The sequence below is a fragment of the Botryllus schlosseri genome, chromosome 2 (genome assembly GCF_051294905.1).
Source record: "Botryllus schlosseri isolate E-star chromosome 2, Bs_hap1, whole genome shotgun sequence".
NCBI classification, from domain to species: domain Eukaryota; kingdom Metazoa; phylum Chordata; class Ascidiacea; order Stolidobranchia; family Styelidae; genus Botryllus; species Botryllus schlosseri.
The window spans coordinates 4,765,954-4,793,507 of NC_137237.1; the positions used below are offsets into that span (position 1 = coordinate 4,765,954).

Genomic DNA, 27,554 nt, shown 5'->3' on the forward strand with positions numbered 1-27,554 from the left:
AAGCTTTGAGATATTAGACATTTTTGGTGTTGGTAATTGGTTGATCTTCAATATGTTCAGTCTTTGTTTGCTTGAGGTGTTCATGGTGTTTGTCAGCCACTATGGTCATTTACACAAGGCCATTTTTTCATATTTATTTCATATATATTAACTGCCGATTTGTAGCACGGCTAGTATAGAATTTTTATAGAGCACCGCTTACACTGATGAGATGGCGAGGAGGGGCCTTCATAAACCTTCAACACTAAGGTAGGAATTCTTGAGTCAACCTCGGTAGCTAACGACTATATTGGCTGTCACTTGAATTCACGATCAATGATTGGTATTTTGCGGCGTAGACACGAAGATTATTAGGGGCCCTTGCGCCACAATTACGTTAGTTGATGAACCAGCTCGTGGTGTCATTTGAACTTGTGAACTATATGAAGAAGAAGCTGCAAAAATTAACCAAGTGCGAGGTCGTTTCTTTTTCACGAAAATGTCCGATTAAGCAGCCAGATCTTGAGAGCTGCGGCGTTTGCGTTGTCGCGGATCGGGTTTGTTTCGGACATTTTGCATTTTGAAGGAATGATATTTTTCGCAATGGCACTGAAAAATCAGGACTACAATTCAATATCAAAAGACTTTGGGTTTTCATTGGATTAATTGGACTGATATGAATGAATTCAAATAATTCGTTTTTTCTCTAAATACGTCCATCTCTAGAATCCTATATCTACATCGAGTATGCTTTACAAAATACACGTTTCGAAATTACATTTTCAATTTGCATATTAATCCGTCTGAAACTCATTGATTCGAGGGGAGCTGCTGACAAAACTTAGCGACGAAGAAAGCAGGACAGGACATAGCATGGTAAAACAGAAATTGACCAGGAATCGAATTATCGTTAATATCATGATGTAATACTTATCGAAATATATAATATATCAGCAGCAGAGGGCACGCCGTTACATTTTGGGAGTCCTAATAGTTGATTGAAATAGACCGAAAATCGAATTGTACGAAAAGTCGTAATTGACGCAAAATCGTGCATTTTGATCTTGAAAAAGTACGCAATTTCTCAACTTTTTGATATTATCGTTAATATCATGATGTAATACTTATCGAAATATATAATATATCAGCAGCAGAGGGCACGCTGTTACATTTTGGGAGTCCTAATAGTTGATTGAAATAGACCGAAAATCGAATTGGACGAAAAGTCGTAATTGACGCAAAATCGTGCATTTTGATCTTGAAAAAGTACGCAATTTCTCAACTTTTTGATATTATCGTTAATATCTTGATGTAATACCTATCCAGATATATACCATATCCGAAGCAAAGGGCACGCCGTTACATTTAGGGTGTCCTAATCGTTGATTGAAATAGACCGAAAATCGAATTGGACGAAAAGTCGTATTTGACTCAAAATCGTGCATTTTGATCTTGAAAAAGTACACAATTTCTCATATTTTTGATATTATCGTTAATATCATGATGTAATACCTATCCAGATATATACCATATCCGAAGCAGAGGGCACGCCGTTACATTTAGGGTGTCCTAATCGTTGATTGAAATAGACCGAAAATCGAATTGGACGAAAAGTCGTAATTGACGCAAAATCGTGCATTTTGATCTTAAAAAAGTACGCAATTTCTCAACTTTTTGATATTATCGTTAATATCTTGATGTAATACCTATCCAGATATATACCATATCCGAAGCAGAGGGCACGCCGTTACATTTTGGGTGTTTTAATCGTTGATTGAAATAGACCGAAAATCGAATTGGACGAAAAGTCGTATTTGACGCAAAATTGTGCATTTTGATCCTCAAAAAGTACACAATTTCTCAACTTTTTTGATATTATCGATAATACCATAATGTAATACTATCCAGATATATAACATATTCAAAGCAGAGGGCACGCCGTTATATTTTAGGTGTCCTAATTGTCGATCGAAACTGACCGAAAATCCAATTGGACGAAAAGTCGTAGTTGACGCAAAATCATGCGTTTTGATCTTAAAAAAGTAGGCGTCGTAAAACCACGATGAAATAGTTTTCCGAATATATAAAATGTTCGAAGCAGAACAAACGCCGTTGCTTTTTTGTTCTAACTGTTTATTGAATAATTCATAAAATACTGTATAACTGTCGACCTATACTAAACAAGAACATGACGTGAATCGCAATAATCGTAAGCATGTGTTTTCTGATGTGCTCACGACATAGTGTGCAATGCGATGCAGGTGATCGGCAGGAAGATGTTGCATTTACCTATTATGGCATTTTAATCAAAAACGACTTGAGCCAATTGGCCGATATAGCCTAACAGTGTTGGATAGGCTGTCTTCCTTAAATATTATTATTTTTACTTGTTTTCTCCTCGATATCACGTATAATCATTTGTAGAATCTGTTTCCGGGCCTCTCGCCGCCTCGAGAAATAGTCACACATGGGGGAAGGAACACAAATTAACCTCTGAGTCTTCGGCTACAGGCGAGAATCGAAATAGGTCCGCCTGCGTAGATTACGTAACGACTGAGAATTTAGATGCCATAAGTACTACCTGGCGGTTGTAAAATGAAGCACTCCTTCAAGTTTCGATTATATATTGTATTGATCATACCGTTTGCGCCATTTATTGATAAAACTCGTGTGTTTCAGTTCGTTTGCACCCCAAATTTGTCGCGAAATTGTTTTTCCGGTTCTAATATTTGATTATAGCACAGGTGAATCATTTCGACAACAATGACTCAGCGATATCTGAAATATGACGTAAGCATTTTCTGGCAGAATCACAGTGGTCCTGGTTTGCATAAGGTTATCCCTGTTGCTGTGGATTTGAGTATTTCAATGTGATCATGAAAGCTGTTAAGAAGATGAGGAATGGAGGTAGACATGAGGAATGGAGGTAGACGTTATGTCGCGTATGACTGCTACAATACGCAATATGCGGTACTCAAAGTGTCCTTACATCGCTTTCACAAGCCATATGCCGTCAGCCGACCGGACGCCTATAGCTGATTAGCTGAACAGTGCGGAACACCGTGAAGACCAAAATTGCGCACAGAATCATATTCATGCGCGGATCACTTCCAACCATCTTGCTTCAATGAAGTATCCGAGATACACAAGCTAGTTGACTACCGAACACAGGCAACTATCGCATGCACTCCCACTCCCGTCCACACTTTATTTTCACGGAGGAATACCGGTACTCCTCTAAAGCTACGTACTGTCCGAAATCGGTAAGTGAAAATGTATTGAGTCAGCTAGTACTATAAAACTGTAACTAACCGTTTCTATTAGTATTGACTGTGGTAGTGACGAAAGTAGTTATTGTTTGCACTCAAGTATACATGTAGAATTAAGTACGGTACCGTATGTGCCTTAAAAAACTTTTGAAGTGGAAGTATTCTAAAATTAAGCCACTTCACTCATTGAATGAAGTAGTGGCATTAGTTACTGAAAAGGGAGTATGTAACCAGCTGACTGCATGACCTGATGGTTACATCGCTGACCTCATTTTATGCCAATATGGAATAGTTGTCTCGTGCACACCAAAGATTCCACTGACTGCACACAGGTGTGACGCCGAAAACCGCCTTGGCACACCAAAGATATTGCGCTAAACGTACCGGGATTCCAACCTGGCAGTTTTATGGACTCCGTGGATAATTGAAAAGGACGCGACTCGAGCCAAAACTATAGAAGTGAGATGACTTGTGACTCGGAAATTTGCCACTTGGCTACAACCCTGATAAAATCATAGACTGATGAAGCTGTAGCCTATGAGTCAGGAAGCCTACTTATCATGTAAGCAGCAAAAGCAACACGATAATACCGATGATCCATTACTATATCGTAATCTATGTCCCTCTCAAGATGTTGGCAGCTCAGCGGAGATGAGAAAGTACCAGTATCACCATAACTGTCGTAAAGTACTCTGTTAACTGTTCAGAACAACCCTTATAAGATTTCACCATATTCACAAGCCATACGCATCATTGTAGGATGCAGTTTGCAATCCTTTATTTGATGATACTTGAGAAGGAATACTGCCTTCAATCTGACTGTGTTATAACACCTTGTGATATTTTTTTGCCTTCTCTAGATTACTGCAATGAAGAAGTCAATGCACTCGTCAAAACACGACCAGGAACGGCAGAGTTCATCAATTTTATTTGAGTAGCGGCATCGTCAAAATTAGCTCAGATGATGATATTGCTGGACACAAAACCCGATATGTTTCTCTTCCTGATACAGTAGCAGTGTTGATGGATTAGTTTGTTGCATGTACTATTTTCAATAAAACTATTTTCATGCGCAATGAAGCATTTCAAAATTGAAATCCTTTGAAACTACTGGATGTGACTTTTGATCGGATGGCAGTAACGACATGCGCAGGCAGGATTTTCCGTGTTGTTTTCTGCAGAATCCCCATAGCAATCGGACGAAATTCCTGTGCAGTGTTTCTCAGCTTCCTGAAAAGTGTAGTGTTAGGAAATTACTTGGCAACGGACTCGCCGTTTCATCTTAATGAGGCTCATTCACTCATGCATCAAACTAGATGTTATAATTCTGTGGCCATAATCCTGTTCTTATCTATAGTAAGACATCTTCAATGCATCACCATCCCAACAAGCTGATTGAAATCATGGTAATGCTGTGATTCACTCTTATTCTGTCAGCACAAACTCTCCCTGATAGTTGGCATTTAAGCTGGCAACCTCCATATTAACACCTGTGATTGATTGTAGCAAGATTCCTAATTGAAACGAAGTAATCCACCAAATTATACATAGGCCGCTACCATACTGCATTTCATTTAGCTTTTACGCTGATCACACTACAGATTACCAACCGACCCATCATACGAAGCTGATAGGGGTTCCACTGATGTGGGATCGAGCGAATCACCACCTGAAGCGCGTCCGCATTTCATACTTACATTCAAGTACTCAGATTCAGTTTTAACACCATACAAGCGAGTCCTTCGCCATAACTAACTCAAATATTCGCCCAGCGTCTTGGCGAACACACAATCACACATATCCCCTGTGGTGAGAATAGAGATGTCATGTACTTGACGTCACAATGCACATTCTGTTTTCTCTGTAAACATGCCAATATTGGGACTTTCAGTCAAAATTACGGCAATTTCCGATTGAGTAGAAACACGGAAAGTCGGTAATTTAGGTATAAAATAAAGTTCTGAACATGATTCCGCAAAGTTGTCTGTAGAGATGCAGTTGACCTTTAAATCTGGATGTACTTCAGAGGCCAATGGTTTGGTGACTCCTTGTATTCAGCAAAGCCACTCAACTATGACTGTGGTTTTGAGTATTGAGTAAACAAGGTATGTTTGCGAATGGACAAGAAAGAACCATAAGTAATAGATCAAGCGGGCGGTGGCCTAATTCGAGGTACATTTAGCAATTACTTGAAACTTAGTCGTCGAGGTCGTCATTCTTTCCATATCATGGAGTCCAATCGACATGATGAGCTACACAATCAAAACGTGATTACCACGGGTATGCCAAAAACAACAGCTGCTTCTGAGCCGAAGAAAACTAGTAATGACCAAGTTGATGGCCGTCCAAAGCCAAAGCCTAGAAGTCATAGCAAATGTAAGCTTATCCTCCGTTTCGAAAGATATCTTGTCGTAACCAAGTTACATATTTCTCAGCACAGCGGAAAAGGAAAGATGAAGGGTGCTTTGGAAGCTTCATGGGTATGCTGGCCGATATGATGCTGACAACAGACGAGGACAAAATTGAATATTTAAAAAGTTACAATTGTATGCCTCCGCCTATATTTATCTTGGTGGTCTCTATCACAGAGGTTGGTGGTAATTCTCACCACTGATGTGACAAAATCATAATGAATGAATCCTCTTCTGTAAGTTGGTGGTTTTCATCTACTTCAGTGCCATTGTGGAAACAAAACAATGGATCACAATGAACGAAGCTTTACTGGACAACGTTCTGGTGTATGACCCATATTTGAGAGAGCAAGTGTGGAGATTTATATCTTACATGCTCCTACATGCAGGGTAAGTTTGCATGTTTGTTTTATTAAAATAATGATAACAAATAGAGTTTGTGTCACAGAATAGAACATATCATGGGAAATGTATTGCTGCAGTTACTTGTCGGTGTTCCGCTTGAAATGGTGCATAAAGGATACCGAGTTTGTATTGTGTATATGTCCGGGGTTCTTGCAGGTGGGTTCTTATTTTGTGCCAAAGTCTTATTTTCAGGATATTGCAGGCAGAGTAGGACGAATAGCAAATTTTCAGCTTTTCCAAAGTAGAATTGTTCTAATTCTAATTATTGTAGTTAGTTTTTACCAAATTACATTGGAATTGATGAATTGTAAAAGACTTGGAAATTGAATTAGATTCCAAATTAGAAAGAAATGCAACTAAGAGCCGAATGGAATTAACAGTTTCGTAGAATGGCCTGCTACATGCAAAGAAATACGCAATGATATTAAATTCTACATTGATGTGCGTAGGCTACATTTGTATTACTGAAATTTTTGAATGAGCTACAACGTGAATTACGAAGGCTACTCGCACAGGACGTATTCTCGTCACTTCGGTTGATATGACGCAAAATACTCCGTGAGTCGACTTCGTTGTGATTCTCTATGGTGTCACAATCAGTACGAGACGTGAATTGGCCATTGTCTACCGGCGCTCCCATTGTTAGCAACAATGCCGATTTCGAACTTTGAAGGCGATTTTCGGGGGGTTCCAGTGCTCAGACCAGATTTTGAGTTATATTTTCGAAATCACTCTGAAAGTAGCGTTCGATTGATGCCGGTTGAATTCAAATTTGCGCTTTTGTCGCCAGCGCTAAGATTACCAACTAAAGTTCAGTTCATATCAAATCAGCCAGTTAGTAGCCATGATTTTGAGAATGTCTGCACACCGAGCTTCGCTGGTATCGTACTATACAGGTTCTCCTGTTGCATTTTCAGAAAAATTAGATTTCAATGAAAATTATATCATAGGAAAACTTTAAAAATATAATCAGACTTAGATTGCCGGCATTTCGCTATTATTAGATGACTACAATTGTCTAGTTGTCCAAGTTACCTCTAAAACTCCATCCTTGATTTCCAACATCCTGTGCTGGGCTTGAGAGCGAATTTTGGAAAATTCTGATTGAAATTGTGTGTTCCACTCCACGCCGGGAGTAATTCAATGGATTAGGCTACAATGTTGTACGTTTTACAGTTGTAATGACTTATCATTCTGTATTAGCTGTAATTCAAATTTATTTCAGGATCGTTGGCAAGCTCCATTTTTGATCCGTTCATGTACCTTGTCGGCGCCTCTGGCGGGGTTTATGCATTGCTGGGTGGATATCTCTCTAACATTTTGATGGTGAGGGGCACTTAAAAGTTAGCGTATTAGATTGTACATAAACATGACAAATTCTAAAGAAATGTGCTTTTGTTTCAATGGTCTGACTCTCACACAATCAGTGTGTGCACACTGTCTGAAACGTCCGATCCGTTTTGTGTACTTGGTAGTGTTGGGATTACTCAAATTGACTCTTTCTTGACTTGACATAGTGTTTCAGAAATGTGGATTGACTCGTAACCTAATAGCGACATTTTCCAGTAATTCGACTTGACTTAGACTTATCTTGACTCGAATCAAATGTGCAGTGACTTGTTCCCAACACTAGTACTTTTTGTGTGCTATTTAAAATGTGCCTTGTATTGCAGAACTGGTCACGAATGGCAATGAACGGGCTCCATCTATTTCTCCTCCTTTTTTTAGGTATGGTACGCATTAGCTTTTCGTGCTTGCTTTTATGTTAATGTGTGTATAATATTCACTGCAGTCCTTGGCGATTTTGCCTTCTCTCTGTATCGACGATTCGTTATTTACCCGGACGGCGGTGGCCAGCAAGTATCATTTGTTGCCCATATAGCGGGCGGACTCGCAGGTAACTGAGGCTTGAATGCTTCTAGCTTTTGTGGAATATATCAGAAGTGGTGCCGTGCCGATCAGTTCTGTTATTTCGAGGCGGAGATGTTTTCAATAATAAAATGAGGCCTCGGCGCCTTTGTTATGTCAGAAATTCGATACTATTGACGGGTGAAAAATCAGAACTCTGGGGTTTTCTCCATTGATTTTGGCGAAAATAAGAAAAATAGTAGATGAGAGGTAATAAATAGACTGAAAATAAGGTCACGTCTTGAAATGTGAAAGAAAACTAGCTTAAATTCAATTCAAAAGTATGTACACGATGTCCATAAGGTGAATTAGTCTTGAAGTCTAGATTACAATGTTAACATATTCAGTGTTCTGGATTTTACTACTATGAAATGTCGTCATCATTGTCGTTAAGAAATATGAGCTCTTGTAAAAGGCACCATAATAACCGCCTGTAATGGGTCATGCCATTTCCATAATCCAATTAGTCATTAGTTTGCGAGCCTACATTTATGTTATGAAGAGCTTCTTGGAGGTACAGAACTTCAATAGGCCTATACAATTGAATAGTATATTCATACTGAAATGAACCCGAATATTTTCGGCTGACACTCGTCAGGGGTAATCCGTCAGCAACTGAGAAATGGAAAGAACATTGTATATCAACAATCGTCTCTACTAGTTGCTGACGATTACCCCTGACGAGTGTCAGCCGAAAATATTCGGGTTCATTTCAATATGAATATACTATTCAATTTATGTTATGGTACACTGTAAACATCTTCATATACGGAGAAATGCCAGTTGCTTTGCAGAGATAGAGAGAGAAAATTTATTATATCATCACAAATAAATGATTGTCGGTCAATGCAATGTTGGGTAGCCGGACAAATATCAGTCACAAAGTCGTGTTATTTCTCGATTCTGACTACGGGCAGACATCGACCTAAACCACGGTCATCTCAATTGTCTTCATTTTCCAGGAATATCGATCGGTTACGTGGTCTTTAGTAATTTCAATAAGAAGCTCGTTGAAGATCCCAAGTTTTGGGTTTGCCTGCTGTCGTACGGCGTGTGCTGCTGTATCGCGGTGTTTTGGAATATCTTCCTGACTCCCGTCAACGATTGATTATATTGTTACTTTTTCTACTCGTTCAGTACCCTTATTCTTCAATCGTTACTACATTCATATAAGCCGAGTTGTGCTCTTTTGATAACTTTTTCATCGAATTTTTTCTCGATTTATATCAAGTTCCTACATATTGGTGCATAATATACATTTGTTGAATACCAGACGTTGTACCTTGTATGACAGACGAGAGGGGCGTGGGCGAAAATGATGATAGTTTTGCGGATCCACCAAATGCAAAATGAATTTTTTTTAGCAAAAGCTCTCATATGATCCCTTTCCGTAGATTGCATTTGTATGGTTTTCAGTTGTTCACACACAAATGTCGTTTTGGCCGATAATATTACAGAGGAACTTATTCAAAGCAAGTATTCATTCAAAGCAGCGGTAAGTTCACAACTTCTTGCCATCGAAGAGGTGCTTGCTTGGTCTTGCGTCGAAATTGTAACCATACCTACTAAATATTAATGACGAATTTATCAGATCAACGTACCACAAGAATGCGATACGACTTGGAGTAGTCTTTGAAATCAGACACCCGCCTGGGCCAAAGCGACGTTGAGAAGTGGCATGTACACTTAATGAAAAGTAATATAAGATAGCGTAAAAGGACAAGTGGCCATATGATAGGGTTACCGTATTTTGGAAATTTGAATAGAGGACACTTAATCAAAATTTTTCAACTTGAAATACCGGAGGAAAATCCTGAAAATATGGTAAATTTTTTGCACTTCGTGGTCGGTTGACTAAAAGCGCAGACTAGTATTTATTCAGTAGAGTCTGCTGCATTTTGACTTGAATGTGGGCACTGGACACGCTCGTCGACATCCGGATGACCGTGGAAATATTGTTCCACAGTAGTGGCCCGGTATACTTGTTAGAACGATGTGCATATATGATAGTTGCAAGACGAGGACGTTAGCCTGCCTATAGCTTGCAATGGTAAACAGCGAATCCGTGGACTACGGATAGCGACTTACAATTAGGGCTGGGCACAATGATTCGAGTACTCGAATCTGAATCGAGCATTAATTTTAATGATTCGAGTCGAGTAATAAAATACCATTTTTTCGAGTACTGAAATTTTACGCTTCTCGCCACGGAAAGTTAATTTATCAACGAGAATTACAATTTCGATACTAATTTTCACTGCTGAAGCCTTGAAACCTTGATTGGCTGTATTGTAGCATACGAAACATATGGTACGGAGCTACGAAGGCTACTGGACGTAGCACATTTCCGAAGTCATGATTCTTCCACAACATTGCCACCAAGTGGAATGAAATCGGTATGGTCGAAAAATACCAAAGTATCATTTATGAGATGGATAAAATGCATTATATTCTTTGTGGGGGCATAAACGGTACATATTTGAACTTTGACGTATTGCATTCTTTTATGACGTCATAACGAGTGATACTCGATGACTCGACTCGACTCGAAGCATATTACGTGATTCAGAATCGAATCACTCAGGTACTCGATTTTGCCCAGCCCTACTTACAATACACGTAAATGGAAGTAACTGATACGAACGTCCCGCGTAATTTTTGAATACAATTTTGATGCATAGCTTAGTAAATACAGTTCTAATGCCGAATTTACTAGTAGCCATTTCATTTATCATCTGAAGTCCGAAAAGATAGCGTACTATCAGTGGAGCGTTCAGCTTCTCGATCGCTAACGCCGGAAGGGAAAATGACAACAGACTTGACAACCAAACAGTTACTCCCAATCTCCATCGTTAAAGCACCTCGATTATGCAGACGAAAATAAACTGCCTTCCTTTCTCCTGCAGCGGATGACACAGAATTTAATAATAAAAAATTGACACTCTGTTCACCGTTCATATCCACTCGTTCACCGCAATTCGAGGCTATCTTACACCCGTGTTACCAAGTAACTAACCAAAACGTCTGCTCGGCTAGTAGCGACATCCTCGTCTCAACTGTCCTTACGACCTTCACAGAAGACATTATTATAATAGGTTCTACAAGCATAAACAGTAAACACTCTTGACTGCAGACCAGAAAAGGAAAGTGCGACTAATTGAAGCAAATGGATTTATTCCACAAGAATAAATAGTTTGCATAAAACAATCGAAGGGAATAAACAGACAAAGTAGTTATTGCACATTTCACTTATCAGCTACGCGAAACCACGGATATATATCTTTGTCGTGAGCGTAGACAATATACCAACGAAATGAAGGCACTGAACTTGTGAATCGATAGATGTAATCACTGATCTGAAAGAATGATCTTATAGTTGTATGATTTATTCGCGCAGAAGCAGCGTTTTGCGTTCATGTGCACTGAGCAAGAGAGTACAAGACACTTCAGGTCGATAGTTTCATTTCGCGATCTCGGGCGGTACGAACAGGAAGTCTGTAGGTAAGTACGTCTTGAGTTCGGCCATGTTCTTCACGTATTTCATCTTCCTCTGCACCTTTCGGCTTGAATGAGACGCACGTGCATTAGTAAAATATACAGTTATACACTGTGCGGAAGAATCCACAATACAGAAAGTAATGGGGGCAGTGGAAGTGTCATTTTATAGAACTGTTAGGTGGAAGTAGTAAATGAAGGGTTGGAAGTAGTTTCAGAAAGTATATTTAGCCGAGGTGTTAAATACTTTACTCAGTTACTTAGTGGCAATGTCAAACTACCTTAGGTGTAAGTGGAAAATGAAATTTTGAAAAGTAAGAAATTTCAAAAAGCAGAGGTGACTAACTTCCAAAATCGCAAATTAACGCAAAATGGGTAATAACGCCACTACAAATAGGATCGATTCTCGAAAAAAAATCAGTTTCCGGGATACGGGGGTTATTTCGCCACTCATAATGGTGATGAAAACGTAACCCAAAACTACTTTCTACTTTAAAAATTGAAATTGTGAAAAGTTGAGAAGTGAAATTTGTCTAAATCAGTGGGAGTAATCAAAATTTACTTGGGTATTCTGAAAAAGTACAAGTTAATCGTTACACCGACCACCTCTGTTTATCAAACCTACCATCGAAGGCCAGAACAGTGGGAAAAATTTTCCTACGCCAATTTGCATGGTAATAGGACTGGCGTCCGCACAAGATTTTGGACATAAGTAGGGCGATTTTTTGTATGAAAACGATAGATTTTGACTTACAAAATGAAAATTTTGACATTTTGTGACTTTGAGAAACATAATTTTGACAGCGTGTATGTAATTAATGTAAATAGGCATTTCCGCACATAATGCTAGAATTGTACTACTTATCTTCATTTCTGGTTGGAACTGATTGTCCTTGCGACGTAGTTTGTCCTTGCATTTGTTATTCTCATGCTTACGAATTCGTAAACTCTGGTTTGACACGAACTGAATATTTGTTGCATGTCGTTCAATTTTCGAATTCAGTAATTCTAATTTTTAAAACCAGAAAATTTTGTAGCAGTCCAACTCAGATCTCACCTGATAAACAGCTTGGCCACGGTTCGAAAGTAGAACGACGAGTTTAGAATGTAGAAGGCCTCGACGTTCTTCTTCAGCCGGTAATCGATATGCTCGTGCCATCTACGCAGAAGCGCGTTCGCAGGCTGCTGGTTTCTTGACCCGGCGAAAATAATGACGCTGAAGTTGCCTTGCGCTAGGAGCTCCACTGTCGCTAACACATATCTGGAATCGACAACACAAACCGTTCGCAAAGTCGCAATGAAGCAGGGACAGAGGACATACAAGTGTTTACTTACAGAAATATATTGTCCATAATCCAGTCATAATGTTGGACGTTTGTAGTGGGTAGATACGGCATGAACACTTCGATGATTGTGCTCTTTTCGTCGTAAAATCCTGTCACGAGAATACACGAGTTGAGTTCAAAATTAACTTTTTAGAGGGATTCACTGATTAAATTTTTAGGTTGCGCACCAAAAAATCGCTGCGCACAAAATTCGGCTCGATTCCAACTGTCAGATGTGAACGCACAGGAGTGTGAAAATCATGAATCTATTATTTAATTTTTTTTTAATTTGAAATATTACTGTCAACCTCATGAAATCGCTAAGGCAACCTAACAATTTTCCAGTGAATCCCTGAAATTTTTGAACAACGCTAATGTGTATAACTATACATTGTTACATTTGCTGTTGAATTGTTTTTCATTTCCACTTGAGAAAACAAAAATCAGTACATCTGCTTTGTATTAGTATAAAAGAGGTGGCAGGCAGAAGGAGCTCAATAGCAGTTACCAGACCTAGAATAGAATTTTTCGCTTGGTAAGTCAGTCTGGCATAGCGTCAATGATCTGTAATTAGGGTTTGAGTCCAGCAGAGAGAGATGATTATTTCGAGCATTGAAATTACACAGCCCTATCAAATAAAATTAATGTTTCCATAACATTGTCCACTGTGAAAGGCTGTAAACCTATACTAGTCATATCGCAACATACCGAACATAGTACAAAGTCACGGGTGTTACTGAAATTGACATTTGAATGTCAACTCGTGATCAACCCACAGTATTGTCGTAGTGCAATGAAATAGGTATGGTCGAAAAAATACCAGATAAGCTTTACTATGATGTAGAACAGGCATTATTTTTCTTGTGGTCACATAAAAGGTACATATTTGTCAGGTTGTAACCAAGTCACAAGGTTCCGAGTCATAAGTCAACGTCACTTTTATAGTTTTGACTCGAGTCAAGTCGAGTCATTTTTAATTTTCCACCAAGTCAAGTCCGAGTCCAAGTCAGCTAGTAAATGGCCGTGTCACTGTTTAATTTTCAGTTAAACCCACATTTTTCAACTCTGCACGAGTGATATAGAATGGCTCGCATTCATAATATCGTAATTTTCCTCAGTCTTAGCAGTTTCAGGCCTAAGACTGACAAACAAGATACCAATAATGTGGCAACTTTACTCTTCTTCGAAGTAACTGTGAAATGTGTGTCTTGGCCGACCTGGTCTCGAGTCCCATGACTTGGTTCGAGTCACACACAATGACTTGAGTATACAAGTCAAGTCAACACAAAATTTACTCAAGTCGAGTCATTTCGCGCATTTGAAAAATGACTCGAGTCAAGTCATAGAACATATGACTCGAAGCCTAATACTCGATTCAGAATCAAAATCGGTAACACCGCCGACCTCCATGCGCGATCACTCGCTTGTACGGTTGAACCAGAGCTTCGTCGATCCTATATTCGATATTCTTGATCGTAACCGTTTCCCACTTGACCACTCTTCGAAGCTCGGGCTGGGGAACGATCGGAATCACGTCTTTCGGATCGACCAGCTGGTATCTCGTCTTGATTATTTCAGGGGCCACGGGTTGCGGCGTTTTCTTCCGTCGTAACGAAGGCAGCCGCGGGAGCATGCTGCGCTTGTTACCTGTACGAGTGGCGTTTCGAAATGGGATACTTGAAAATGAAAGGGATGGAGTTACCTGTCGCTTCTCCGGCGCTGCTTGCTACGGATGTTTGCGAGCTGCTGAGACTGGACGAAAGACTTATTCTTTGGGAAACTGGTGTTTCTACAAATGATAATAATACGTTGCAGGTAGCAGGACATCGAAAAATGCTATGAAGAATAGCAAATTTGGTTAGACTTCAGCTACTAGGGCGGAGGTGCTCAAGCTGTTGGCCATTAGAGTGGAGTGAAAAAAAAAATTGAATTTCAAAAAGTGCCATTGATATTTGGTCCCAAATCTCAAATGCCCAACAAAATTTTGTTGTTAAAGCAGCAATATGACAGATTGTAACATGCAAATTGGCATCGCAAACTTAGTAAAACCAAGCGACATTTTAATGGCGGTCTAAAAATCAATGATTTGCTTGTAACTTTTATTCCGAACATTTTCAAGACAAAGTTCTATGGAAGGCAGATTGTAACATGTTGCTTCCGCATCTTTTAAGCCCAAAACTAGTTTTCTAGCATAAGCGGTTATCAAGATATGGCAAAATTAGCTATTTTCGGCTCGTTCGGTGAAATTGCACTAGAGGGTGCAGGAACCTGAAATCATGATAGAAGTAATTCATTTGAGATTTAGGACTAAATATCAAAGGCACTTTTTGAAATTCAAATTCCTCTTTTTTTCACTCCACCCTATTGGCCATGTGGTTGTTTTCAGACACCCACAGAGCTTGTATGGTATATAGTTAGGGCTGCCATTCCCTCCTTGTCCTCAATACACTCCAACTGGTAATCAGGACGCGACGGGGGCTTCAGACATTTATTGGGCGAAAGTGATGACTAGGGCAAGATGCATTGCTATATCAGAAAAAAAGTTTTGAATCATATTTTCAGACAACCACGCAATTCCATGGGGTAGGCAATAAAATTTGAAAAAAATTAAATTAAATTTTATTAAATAAATCGAAAACTCTTTTTAAATAGCCATGCTTCTATAGGTTGGAATTCTGCCAAAATTGGTGTGCAGCGTTTTTTAGGGAGCCTAACAATTTTATAAAGTAATAAGTAAAATTTGAAAAAAATTAAATTTTATTAAATAAATCGAAAACTCTTTTTAAATAGCCATGCTTCTATAGGTTGGAATTCTGCCAAAATTGGTGTGCAGCGTTTTTTAGGGAACCTAACAATTTTATAAAGTAATAAGTAAAATTTGAAAAAAAGGAAGTTATTTTTGAACAGCCCTAGCGAACATTCAAATATCTTGCAGTGGAAATACAAAAAAAGACATCAACATATTTAACAAATAGCACCTTGTATATCAGATTTGTCGGTGAGGTCAATTTCATCCAATGCAACCGACAAAACCAGCGATGAAGGTGGTACCAACGACTTTCGTTTAGCCGCCAATCGATTGTTCTCATCGGAGTCATGCGACGCGGTAGGTGTTGAATTGCCGGAATCATTGGCGAATGTATCGTCCTCCAGGGAGATAAGTCGACTGGACTTCTGAGATGCTGTTATGACGACAAAACCAGTTCAACAAATCAGCTTGGAATGGAAAAGAGGGACTTCAAATCTTACTTCAATGACTCTTGGAGGTGCAGAACAGCACCATACAACACAATAATAAATACATAGAGAAATAAACCCGAGTATTTTCGGTTGACACTCGTCAGGGGTAATCGTCAGCAACTAGTAGAGTATTCAAAAGAACTGTGTATACAGCATTTGTTGTGCTTCTTGGAGGTACAGAACTTCAGTATACAATTGAATATTATATTCATATTGAAATGAAACCCGAATATTTTCGGCTGACACTCGTCAGGGGTAATCGTCAGCAACTAGTAGAGTATTCAAAAGAGCTGTGTACACAACATTTGTTGTGGTTCTTGGAGGTACAGAACTTCAGTATACAATTGAATATTATATTCATATTGAAATGAAACCGGAATATTTTCAGCTGACACTCGTCAGGGGTAATCGTCAGCAACTGGTAGAGAATATAGAGATGAGAATTTTCTACTAGTTGCTGACGATTACCCCTGACGAGTGTCAGCCGAAAATATTCGGGTTTCATTTCAATATGAATATAATATTCAATTGAACACTTGTTGTATAACCATCATTTTCAGTACTCAAGGTGATAGTGATTAGTGAAGCACCAAGTATCTATGTGGTAGAAATGGAATTATATCTATCTTTATAAAGTTTGTTGATAGTTGAAGGTGTATAAAACGTTTTGGCAGCCGACGTTATTCTCAAAATGCAACTGCAGCTAAGGATTTTCGTGAAATGTCCAATTCCACTCCTTTCATCTCTGTGGTTGGTGGTCACATCACATCTAGAGCGCAGCAGCGTAAGTAGTAGTAAAAGTATATATTTGCATCATGTTCAAGAGTGAATGGTCATAATTACCTGCCTATTGCATATGTATCATGTTTGCAGCGTACGGATTTTAAAGTATTTGTCATTCTGCGTTATTCACAGAGATGTACCAGAAAATATTGAGTCGTGGGTTATTGCCAAAATATGCGAGATTTCTCATCTTAAACTGCTACTTCATAAGCACTGGGTTATATACACTGCAATTCTACATGACGTAGGTTTGCCTGCCTTAAAATCTGCACACTGTCCACACTTAAATAGCACGATGACTATGTAGACCAACTGCATCAAATTAACTTGACTCACCTTCTGTTTCATCTTCATCCTCGGAATCCGTTAGGTAGCGGATACTACCAGTTGTGTCAAATCTTTGCCGGCCGTGTTTTCTGAATACGAATTTCAATGTTGCAATGAAAAGGACAAAGCAATCAACAAACAGTCTTACATATATTCTTCATCCTGCGATGTCGACTGCAATCCATCACTCATTGAACTTGAAGTATTGAGTTCTGCCTGCTGGGTTGTCGGTATGTCTTCATTCTCGCTAGTAGTGATAACGGATGTTTTTGAAGTATTTACCTCTTCCTGCTGGGTTGTTATCACGTCCTCATTCTCAACAGTAGTAATAACGGATGCATCATTTCCCTTGCTATCTTGTTCAACAACATCGAACAAGCTCTCTGGTGGTAATACTTCCCCATTGATTTCTATTATTGGAATACTGTCCTCTAGGCTGTAGTCTGGTTTTGCTTCCACGCCATCATCAATATGTTGATACGATGGCGTTGATTTTTTAGCCTCTTCCACACTCGACACCAAGGTTTCCATTATAGAAGCGAGTACAGAGTCCGCTATTAAATGATAGTTGTGCATTGGATCAACTATTTCATCAAGACTACCAAAGCTATCATCATCACTTAAGAAATATTCCTTTTCAGAAGACGAGTATCCGTCCGACGCAGAGTCTACAGGTGAGATACTTGACCCAGCATGCTCAGTGTGCGAAAAACTGTCATCCGCCAGTTCGTTTTGCTGACCATATTCATCCGATATCACTATTGTCGGTGGCAATCGCGGAGGAGATTCACGGTCGACTATGTTCACAATAGGATTCACATTAATACCTTCCTTGACAATATCAGATGGACTTTCTTCGATTTGCAATGCTGATTTGACTGCAGGTTCATCCTCTGCCGGTTGTACCAGTTCGCTGACATCAGCGCTAGTAATCATTTCCGCAGACGACAGTTCTTTATCATCTTCTGTATTGACAGACTCTTCACTGCTTGATACACCCAACATAATCGACGGAGCAGTCACATTCGGTGCTTGTAAATTCGCTTCTACTAACGTTAGACTAATTTCCGAATCCGCAGACCGTTTTGTTTCAGAACTGTCATCAATAATTGAAGAGATGAGGCTTTCACGAGTGTGTTCTCCATGTTCGTCAGATGTAGCCTGTTCATTATTAATGACAAGCTCACTGCTGTTCTTTTTATCGGTCGATGGTTGAACTACTTTAGGAATATTGCCGGTTTCTGTGGTTACTGTTGCCTCAGATAGATCGATTTGATCTGGGTTATCAACAAGTTCACCAGTCGCTTCTCTTTTTGCCTTCTTTTTCTTTCGTAACGGAGGGGGTGGCGGTGTATCAGTGATAAGATGTGTTTCTGAAGCTACGGTCTCCAACAGCGCCTTTGAATCTTCCGCATTTGGAATCGAGGTATTATGAGGCACACTTTTAATATTGGAAACCTCAGGGTTTTCACGGGGCGCTTGTGGCAGATCAATGTCGGGTTTCATACAGGCTTCACTACGGTTGAAACATTCTTGTGTTGTGTCATTAGGTTGCACAGCATGGATCTCAGACGCATTCAGATCTAATGATCCTGTCTCCCCATCTGGAGCAAGTTGCTGCGCATCAATTTCCTCAAGAGGCAGAGAGTCCACATTTTTATCATCATCTGACAGAATACTTTCCACAGATAATTTTGGCAGAATATTATCTGCCTGTTCATGAACAGTGCTAATATCTGCATTAGCATCTGCATGGATACCGGGTAAGGTTGAGATGTCCTCGCTTTGTGACAGGTCTGTATTGGATTGCGCTGAAGATACATCTTCATGAAATATGGCCGTTGTCTCCAACGACGTTCGATCATAGAAGGAATTTTCATGTACTACATCTGCATCACTTGCTGAAGTCACATTCGCAGTATGTGTGATATTTTGGAGCATCTCTGGATCTGCCGTATCCAACTGTGGGGTGTTCGCAATGTGTTCCATCTTATTGTGAGAATCATCAGTCTGTTCCTGACATTGAACCTGTGAATTTTCGACTGATTGAATATCAGCTATCTCTTCATTGGCATCATCTAGTTTCTGTGTAGAATCTAGTATCATTACCGGTGAAATAACTGGTTGTGAATCACCAAGTACACTTTCCGAAGGAATGATTGGAGTAGGGGCTTTCTTTTCTGTCAAACCAGAGTCAAAATCTGCAAACATTGGATCATTCGAGGCAGTTGTTATATTATCCTGCATGACACTGCGATGAGCCAAATCAGATTCAACCTGAGGAAAAGATTCAGACTGCAATACACCATGAATGGGGGGTTCCGAAATATTGTCAACTTCCATTACAGTAGGTATTTCTGATGACAATTTGATGTCTGACTCCATCTCAATGACTAAGGAAGCTACTTTATGATCTTCATCTGCCACGTGGCCATCAGTCAACGGCTCCTGTATTTCGATGGTGTCCTGAGACAGCACCTCAGAATCAGGCATATTAGAATCCATATCTGTATCAGACTCAGTGTGCTGGTACAGGGGTGTTCCTGATGCAACCTCAACATTATCAACCGGTAAAGTATTCCTCTGCAGATTAGTACTTTCACTTTCCGAATCAGCAGTTTCAGTCAAAGGTATATCTTGATTTGTATCATCATCAGTATGCTGGTACCCGGACATTTCCTCGATATTCTCAACACTATCAATGGCCAAAGTGTTCTCCTGTGATTCGATAAGAGAAGCCACCTGAACTTGGGACGTGGTAGTTTCATTCTCTGATGGCTTATCAGATTTTGTGACGAGCACACCTTCCGTTAGCTCCATATTTTCATCTGTCGGCTTTTCCGGGGTGAATGCAATACCGCTATTTGTCGGAGTAATATGTTCTGCAGCTACAAACAAATTTTCAACAGTCTGCGGTTCAGAGGTTGCTTCACTAGCTGAAATTTCACTTGCACCCGAGAGCACTGAAGTTTTGATAATACATTCCATTGATTTAGACATTTTTTCCTCATCATTTTCAGAATCTAGTGAAGAATGGACTTCAGAAGTAATTGAAGTCAGATTGGTATCGTTCGAAGACTCTGGAGGAGTTATCGTGGGTGTCAAAAGCACATGAACATCTGTGGGTTCTTTTTCGAACTTCACTTCATTGTCAGTTTCAGTACTACCGATGATATGTAACTGGTCAATCTCTGAAGAGAAATGCAACACTGATTGGGCTTCATCACTTGTAACAACCTCGGCATTGGTGATGTCATGTAGTGGAACATCTTGAACAGGCTCCAGGTCATTCAATGTCAAAGAATTCTGTTCGTTGCGGGGCTGAGCATTTTCAGCAGTACCTGAACTCTGTTTCACCTCTTGAGAGAGCATTATTGATTTACTCTGAGGTGACAAATCTGCATTAGGCTGTTCTGACAGTAAATTCTCATCACTAATGATGCACACGTCTCTGTCAGATTGAGCATTCATTATTGATAGGTGGTGATCACTCGCGTTTTCGATTTCCAAAGACATATTGATTGGTTCAATTTTCTCACCAGCGTCGACAGCCCCAGCAGGTTTATTTACCGTTAATACGATTTCAGTACGATCTGCATCATTGAATATTGTTGAATGATCTTGCAACTTATTGTGATCAGCATTACCAACATTTTCCTTGACAGGACCAGGGAAACATTCATCTTCAGTTTGCAAGACATCTGGTTTCTTTGAAGGTCTATCCACATTTAAAGCGAGCTGCTGGTCGCTACATATTTCTGTTGCATCCAATGCCACAATTGGTAGTGAAATATGTTGTGCATTCTGCAAGCCTGTTTCAGCACTGTTATTTGACGATACCGATGCTTCCGAGTCTTCCAGCAAATTTGGAGTTATTTCAGGTCCAATATCCATTGTTTGAGGAAGAGTAGAATCACAAGCTGGTTGATGTTCAGTTACAATTTCCTCGTCCTTAGATGTCAACAAATCATCCATTTCATGGTGGTGCATACCAGCAGTGTCAAGTGCAGAATCAATTTGAGACGGAGCGGTAATAATATCGATTTTACTTTGAGACACTGGAGCAATAGCAGATTGCTGTAAAGACAAACCCATATCTAAGTCTTCTTTTTCCGTAAATGCTTCCACGTTAGATTTAACGTTTTCCATCGATGCAATCATATCTTCGCCAGTGACATCGTCATCATCGTTCATGTGATCTTGAGCATTTTCAGATCCAAAATCGGTCTTCGCAACATCAGCAGCAATAGTAACTCCATTGAAGGATGAAATTTCAGTAACAACGCTTGCGGATATGTCATTGTCGAATTGTAAAGACACGGCACCTTCACCCTCATTCTCATTATCAGAATTATCAGAAAACGAAATAGTGTCACCATCCATTTTCATGGGCTCCAAATTATCCCTGATGACATGGAGAGAGTTATTTTCCACAATAACTGAAGCATCGGACAAATATTCTGCTTCCTGATGTTTAATATCCTCATCAGAATGTCCGGTTTCAACGACCTTAGTATTCATGGTCGATGCAGTTTCATTAATCACATCCACAGATGGTGACTGTGAAATCTCAGCCTTTTTGAAAGACTGTTGCTGCTCTTCGGGTATTTCTATGCCACCCGACTCAACTACCGACCGTACATTCTGTGAACTTTCGGCTTCATTCGAAACGATTTCGGGATCAATGTTTTTTCCAGCGTTATCCATCAGTTGTGCATCAGCAGATGCTGGCAGAACAATGTCATCTTTGACCTGATCGAAATCTGAAACTACATGAGTCTCGAATTCCAAAGAACCAATTATCGGACCATCTGCATTTCGTGCTATGTCATGGATTTCATCTTCTTTCAGGATACTGGGTTGCTCTGGAAATATATGGGTGTAGGTTTCAAATCCAGCGATCAACGCCCCTTGCAAAATATCACTTTCGCGGGCTGACATTGTTGGTCGATTTTTGTCTGTCCCATTGTCCACAGTTTGTGACTGCGCTGAGTCAATTGATTGATCGATTGAGTATGTACTACTGCCTGATGAAATTTCAATACAAGTAGTGTCATTGTCAGTCTTGATTATATCGGAAGTGCTGTAAGCGGTATCTTCCGCTTCAGGATCCTGATTCTGCACCAACTCATTCTTTACTTTATTGGCGTCTGAAGTTGAAACATCTTGATTTGCAGTCTGATTTTCACTTGAGATGGATTCACTTTCCACATCCTCAAGTTTCATTTCGGATTTCTTTTCATGATTCACTTCCAAGGACGATTGGTCATCAATTTCCGATGCATGTTCTCCTTGCAACGGAACTGGATTCTCGGATTCTTCTCTCAAATCATCTTCGTTTATTGTCAAAGATTCATCCGTTATGATATCGTCGACATCTTCAAATGCGTACGTTTCACGCTGAGTTTCAGATTCATCTATTTCACTCGGTTCACTTTCTTCCGGTATGACTGGCAAGCCAGAATATCTTCTGAGAGGATCGGTGACAATATCTTCCCAATCGGTATCGTAAGCTTCGTAAGTGGTTGAAGGTTCTGGATCCAATTCAGGATAGGTGAATTCTTGATTCGGAATTTGCCTTATTCCATACTGCTTTAATGCAGATTTATATTGAGAAATGGAGTCATCATAATCATCTGTAAATGAGCTATCATTGCCATCAGCAGGGTTATAGTCGTTTGAACTTGAACTGCTGCCGGATTCTGCATCACTTCCATCGTCAGAAAATAATTCCCTGTCAATGAATACGGTGGATGGTACTGACGAGTAATTGGTGTAGAAGCTTGTCGGCAAGGAAACGGACTTTTTAATGGATGACGAAGAAGACTGTGCTTCCGTGTTCCCTTGCACTTTCACAGAAGAAAATTCATTGTCCTCCGTATATACATATTCAATATTATCGGCAGATTGAGAATGCATAAGTTCAAGCTCATCATAATCTGCTTCCGGAAGTGGTGGCGGTGATTGATATTGACCACGGTAGTCACTGAGCACTTGATTGCCATCTTGTTCATCCCGAGTCAAATGGCCTTCACCAAAAACTTCATCTGAATTCTCAACCGAAATGATGACAGCAGTGTTGCTGTCATATTCCGCATCTGATGGTATACTTCCATCTACTTCAGTTAATCCGACTATTGGCGGTATTTCTCCATTGCTTTCCTGGCCTGTTGTGATATTCATGTGCTGATCATGGATATCATGACCTTCAGCTCCCAAAATGTCCTGATCGCTGCTCTCCGAAGGGTTGTCTATCGATCCAATATTCCTTTCATCCTCGACATTATTTATGAATGAAGTGGACTCTTCGTCCTTTGGAAAACTTGTCATATTCTCATCAATTTTTAACAAGCTCTCATTGCCCTGAGTTGACTCGATTCCTTGTCTGCCAGCTGGCAAAATATCCATATCGTCGTCTGACATGGATTCCATTAGCGACATTGGCTTATCTTCAAGTTTATGAGCTGGATCGAAAGCAGAAACTTCTCTGGCACTATATGGCTGTGTGTGATGTATATCTTGAATGTTATCAAAATCATTTTCAACCAAGTCAGTTTTATCATTAGCAGAAACTGACGTTTTTTTCAGATTCGATTCCATATTGTTGTGAACTATTTCAGAACTGGCTTGCCAACTGCCTTGTTGCTTTTTCTCACATATTTCTACCAAGTTATTATTAATCCTCTCGGGATTACACTCACCATTCTTCTTGGAAGATTCGATCACTGGATCCATAGCCAAATCATCAGTCAGGTTTATTATTTCATTCTTTCCACTCAGCTGTCCAGCATTGACATCTCCTTTTATCTCGGGGATATTGAAGCCAGTGTTTGCCGTTTTTAATAGCGAATCATCTACTATTTCACATGCTTGGCCGCTATCATTTCCAGATGTAATATCCTCATCCTCAGTTGCCTTTTTCTTCTTTTTCCGTGTCGGAATTACCGGTGGGGCTGCTTCTATTGAATCGGACATTTGATTTGAGGGAGAAGATTCTGAAATTTGATGTTCCTCGTTTTCAACAGCAACCAGGTTGGTGGTGTCACTTGAATCCAGCATATTGCCATCATCAATATTGTTCCTTTTCTTTGTTCGAACTGGAATGACTGGCGAGGATTCCTCATCTTCGTCTAAATCCTCAATCGTCGATGTAGTATCCAATGTTTCATATCGTTCGGTGGTATCAACGGCGTCATCACTAGCATACTCCTTGTGATCAATACTTTCGTCACTAGAACCATCTGACATGTATTCTGCAGCAAGCTCCTCTTCCACAATTGATATTGCAGTACAGATGATATCATCCACAAACCGCTCAACAAGTGCTGTGGCAACAGATCCACTGAGCAAATCTGAAGTTGAAATTTCATTTTCGAAAGCATCTGCATTTCTATTATCCAATTCTTCAAGTGAATCGGTGTCTGTGATATCTGCTGATGCATCGGATGTGATGGTTTCTTCGGTTTTCTGTGGGTATACTTCTGTAGACAAAATGGAGTCTGCAATAAATTTACCTTCTGGTAAAAAAACATTTGAATGGTTTTCATCTGTTACAGACCCATCCTCAACATTCTCAAAAGAGACTGCTTTCTTTTCTTCTTCTACGAATGAACTGGGCTGTTCGTTATCTGGAGCGTTTCCCGATATATTCTCTCGCGTGTCCTCTAATTTATCATTGGACATCAAAACTGGAGAAACCATGAGGTCGTCAGAGTCGATTTGAAGTCCATGAGGTTCAGAAGATGCACGTTCGATCACAGACGATTCATCTTTAACCACAGGGTTAATGCAAGTGTTTGGTCCATCAGTCTCACTTTTGCTCAGACTCATTTGATCCACATAGTCGATACCAACCTGGCAAGACAATCCTGTGTTGTTTTCAGGATCTAATGGTAATATGTGTACTTCGTCTTGTATTTGGATAGGACTTCCGACGCTTTGTTTAGATTCAGGCATACTTGTAGCAAAAGAACTGTCCTCATTGAGGTCAGAAGTAGCACTTGAGTTGCACATATCATCCTCCGTATGAGTTGTAATATTAGAGGTATCGTGTTTGTCTTCGTCACCAGTAAGTCGTTTACCTTCACTCAATGCACATTCACTTACATCATTTATTGAAGTTGTTTGCATGTCATTGAATGCACTGGACTCGGTATAAGTTACAGTGGACTCACTAGGCTCTAACATTGAATGATCACTGTCAATACTTGCGTCACTGTTCCGTGAACAACCACTGTCTTTGTTTTCTGTATCATCATTAACTATATTTTCATCTTTACATAAATCCAAAGCACCATCTTGATTAACAAGCAATTGCTCATTGCTGTCAGACATCATCACTGATCTAACATCTGTTGTTGCACCTGACAGTCCAATCATATGATCCCCTTCATATTGAGTGTGTTTTGATATACCCTCTTGAAACGCTAGCTCACCCACACTATCCACGCCATCAGTAGAAGTGGTAATATCATTGAAACTTTCAAGTGTGTCTTCTATTATAGTATCACATTTTTTGGAAACATTTAACGATGAGACGTCCTGTAATAACAGATCATTGCTTTGTTCATCATGAACAACCAAATAATCCTTTGTCCCATTGTTAGCTTGTGGATTTTTGAATGGCTGAAATGATTCGACATCATGGCATGATTCGCCAGTTTCAACACCAAATATACCCTTTTCGGTATGCATCGAGTGTTCAGCGATATTACCAACTACAAATTCAAAACCGGTGTCACGTTCAAAGGTTAATATGTCTTCCCAATCTTTCTTATTGGTCTTTCCATTTAATGTATTATCTTGCAGCAGATCAACATTTTCTGTGCTTGGTTCCATTGTAACACTGCCCAGTGGCAACATCACATCTTTGTCTGGCATTGGATTGTCACTATTTTCAGGATTTGACAGTAATTCGGATGTATAAACATCATGGCTCAGTAGGTCTGGCAGTAAACTTTGCTCGCTCTTATTAAATGCATTCTCCTGATGGACAATATGTTCATTAGATATTTCATCTTTTTCTGCAGACCCGTTATCTTCAACAACCAACAATTGGTTTTCTTGTGGCATCATCATAGATAGTTCGAGTGAGACAATCTTGTTTTTATCAGTTGGAGTTACGGGTGATGCATCATGCTGCTCCGTCAAATGACAGTCATCACCATCAGGCAATAAGGTAGTAGGTTCTTTAAAATCAACCTGTTTTCCATCGCACATTGCCAAATCAATTAATCCACTATGGTCTTGCTGAGGCTGATCTATAATGGGTTTTTCAGATAGTGTTAGCAATACGCCTAAACTATCGGAAGCACTTGTAGCAATTACAGGTGATTTAGCCGATTCAGGTTCATGAGCAATGCTTGGTTGAGTGGCTGCTAAAACACGGTCATCACAATTTGCTTCAGCAGCAGTTGAACTTGCTTCACTTTGCAACAAACAACTCACGGAAGCATGATGCGGAGAGTTCTGATTGGTACTTTGCAAAGTTATATTACCTTCTACGTTGAGGGATATTAATCCAGATTGATCAAAAAAGTTTGACTGGTCTCCTGATTTTCCCACTGCACTGGTTACATTCAAAGGCGACAAATCTTGCTCTACTGTAGCTTGTACTGGTGCCGTACCACACTCGAGCAGCTCATCAACATTTTCAGCATTCCTCTCATTTGGTTTCACATATTGATCACCAACGGTTTGTCCTATTGAAACCAAAGCATCTTCTGAAGAAATATCAGCTTTATCCATTTCAATGCTTCCACCGAGTTTGTTAGGGTCCGAGAGAACAAAACCTGTCTGGATACCCGCTGTATTTTCAATCTCATCCAAATCAAACAAGCTATTATTCTTGTTAACAACTACAGAGTCACTTATTTGAAACAAGTCACTATTTTGGAATCCAAACCCAGACAAGTCCCTGTCAGCTGTTGCCTCACAAGCACCGGCCTCCAATTGCGAAAACCCACCTGAAAGATCAACAATGGAGTTGTTTGCTTTAGTCTGGATTGATTCGCTTGTATCGAAGATGCCCAACACGTCATCGGTATTTGCGGAAGTGTTAGATAGCATCAGCGAATGTACATTTCGGTCCACATCAAAACCTGATTGAGACGCAGAGTTGCTAGCTGCATTCCCAACATCAAAATCCAGCAAGCTACCACCTGGTACATTTTGTAATGCTAGACTGTTGCCAGCTATGTTGCTGTCAGCATTGTCAAATTCCAATAAAGACTGATCAACTGCATTCGACTCGCTGGCATTGTGTCCATTTTCTGTCTGTGGTACATCATTCCCGAATATATCCAATATATCATTTGCAGACATTGTCAAAATTGAAACACATACTTCTCATAGCATATAGAAGAAGATAACAGAAAATATAGTCCTTGAGCTCACGCAATCTTGTAACTATA

At 39.8% G+C, this 27,554-nt stretch overlaps 2 protein-coding genes across 2 annotated transcripts; one reads left to right on the forward strand and one right to left on the reverse strand.

Moving 5' to 3' along the window:
* The first annotated feature begins 5,284 nt into the window (after positions 1 to 5,284).
* LOC145433106 (rhomboid-related protein 2-like) lies at positions 5,285 to 9,244 on the forward strand. Its single transcript, XM_080310043.1, has 8 exons — positions 5,285 to 5,624; positions 5,684 to 5,838; positions 5,901 to 6,049; positions 6,108 to 6,220; positions 7,290 to 7,390; positions 7,738 to 7,792; positions 7,857 to 7,961; positions 8,935 to 9,244. The coding sequence occupies exons 1-8, from the start codon at positions 5,477 to 5,479 to the stop codon at positions 9,078 to 9,080; spliced, it is 972 nt and encodes a 323-aa protein (XP_080166169.1). The 5' UTR covers positions 5,285 to 5,476; the 3' UTR covers positions 9,081 to 9,244.
* Positions 9,245 to 11,129: 1,885 nt separating this feature from the next.
* Positions 11,130 to 27,526, reverse strand: LOC145433107 (uncharacterized). Its single transcript, XM_080310044.1, has 8 exons — positions 17,291 to 27,526; positions 17,152 to 17,231; positions 15,771 to 15,974; positions 14,495 to 14,581; positions 14,197 to 14,439; positions 12,803 to 12,902; positions 12,525 to 12,728; positions 11,130 to 11,535 (listed from the first exon to the last, which is right to left on the reverse strand). Exons 1-8 carry the CDS (start codon positions 27,463 to 27,465, stop codon positions 11,433 to 11,435), a joined length of 11,196 nt encoding a protein of 3,731 aa, XP_080166170.1. The 5' UTR covers positions 27,466 to 27,526; the 3' UTR covers positions 11,130 to 11,432.
* Positions 27,527 to 27,554: the final 28 nt, after the last annotated feature.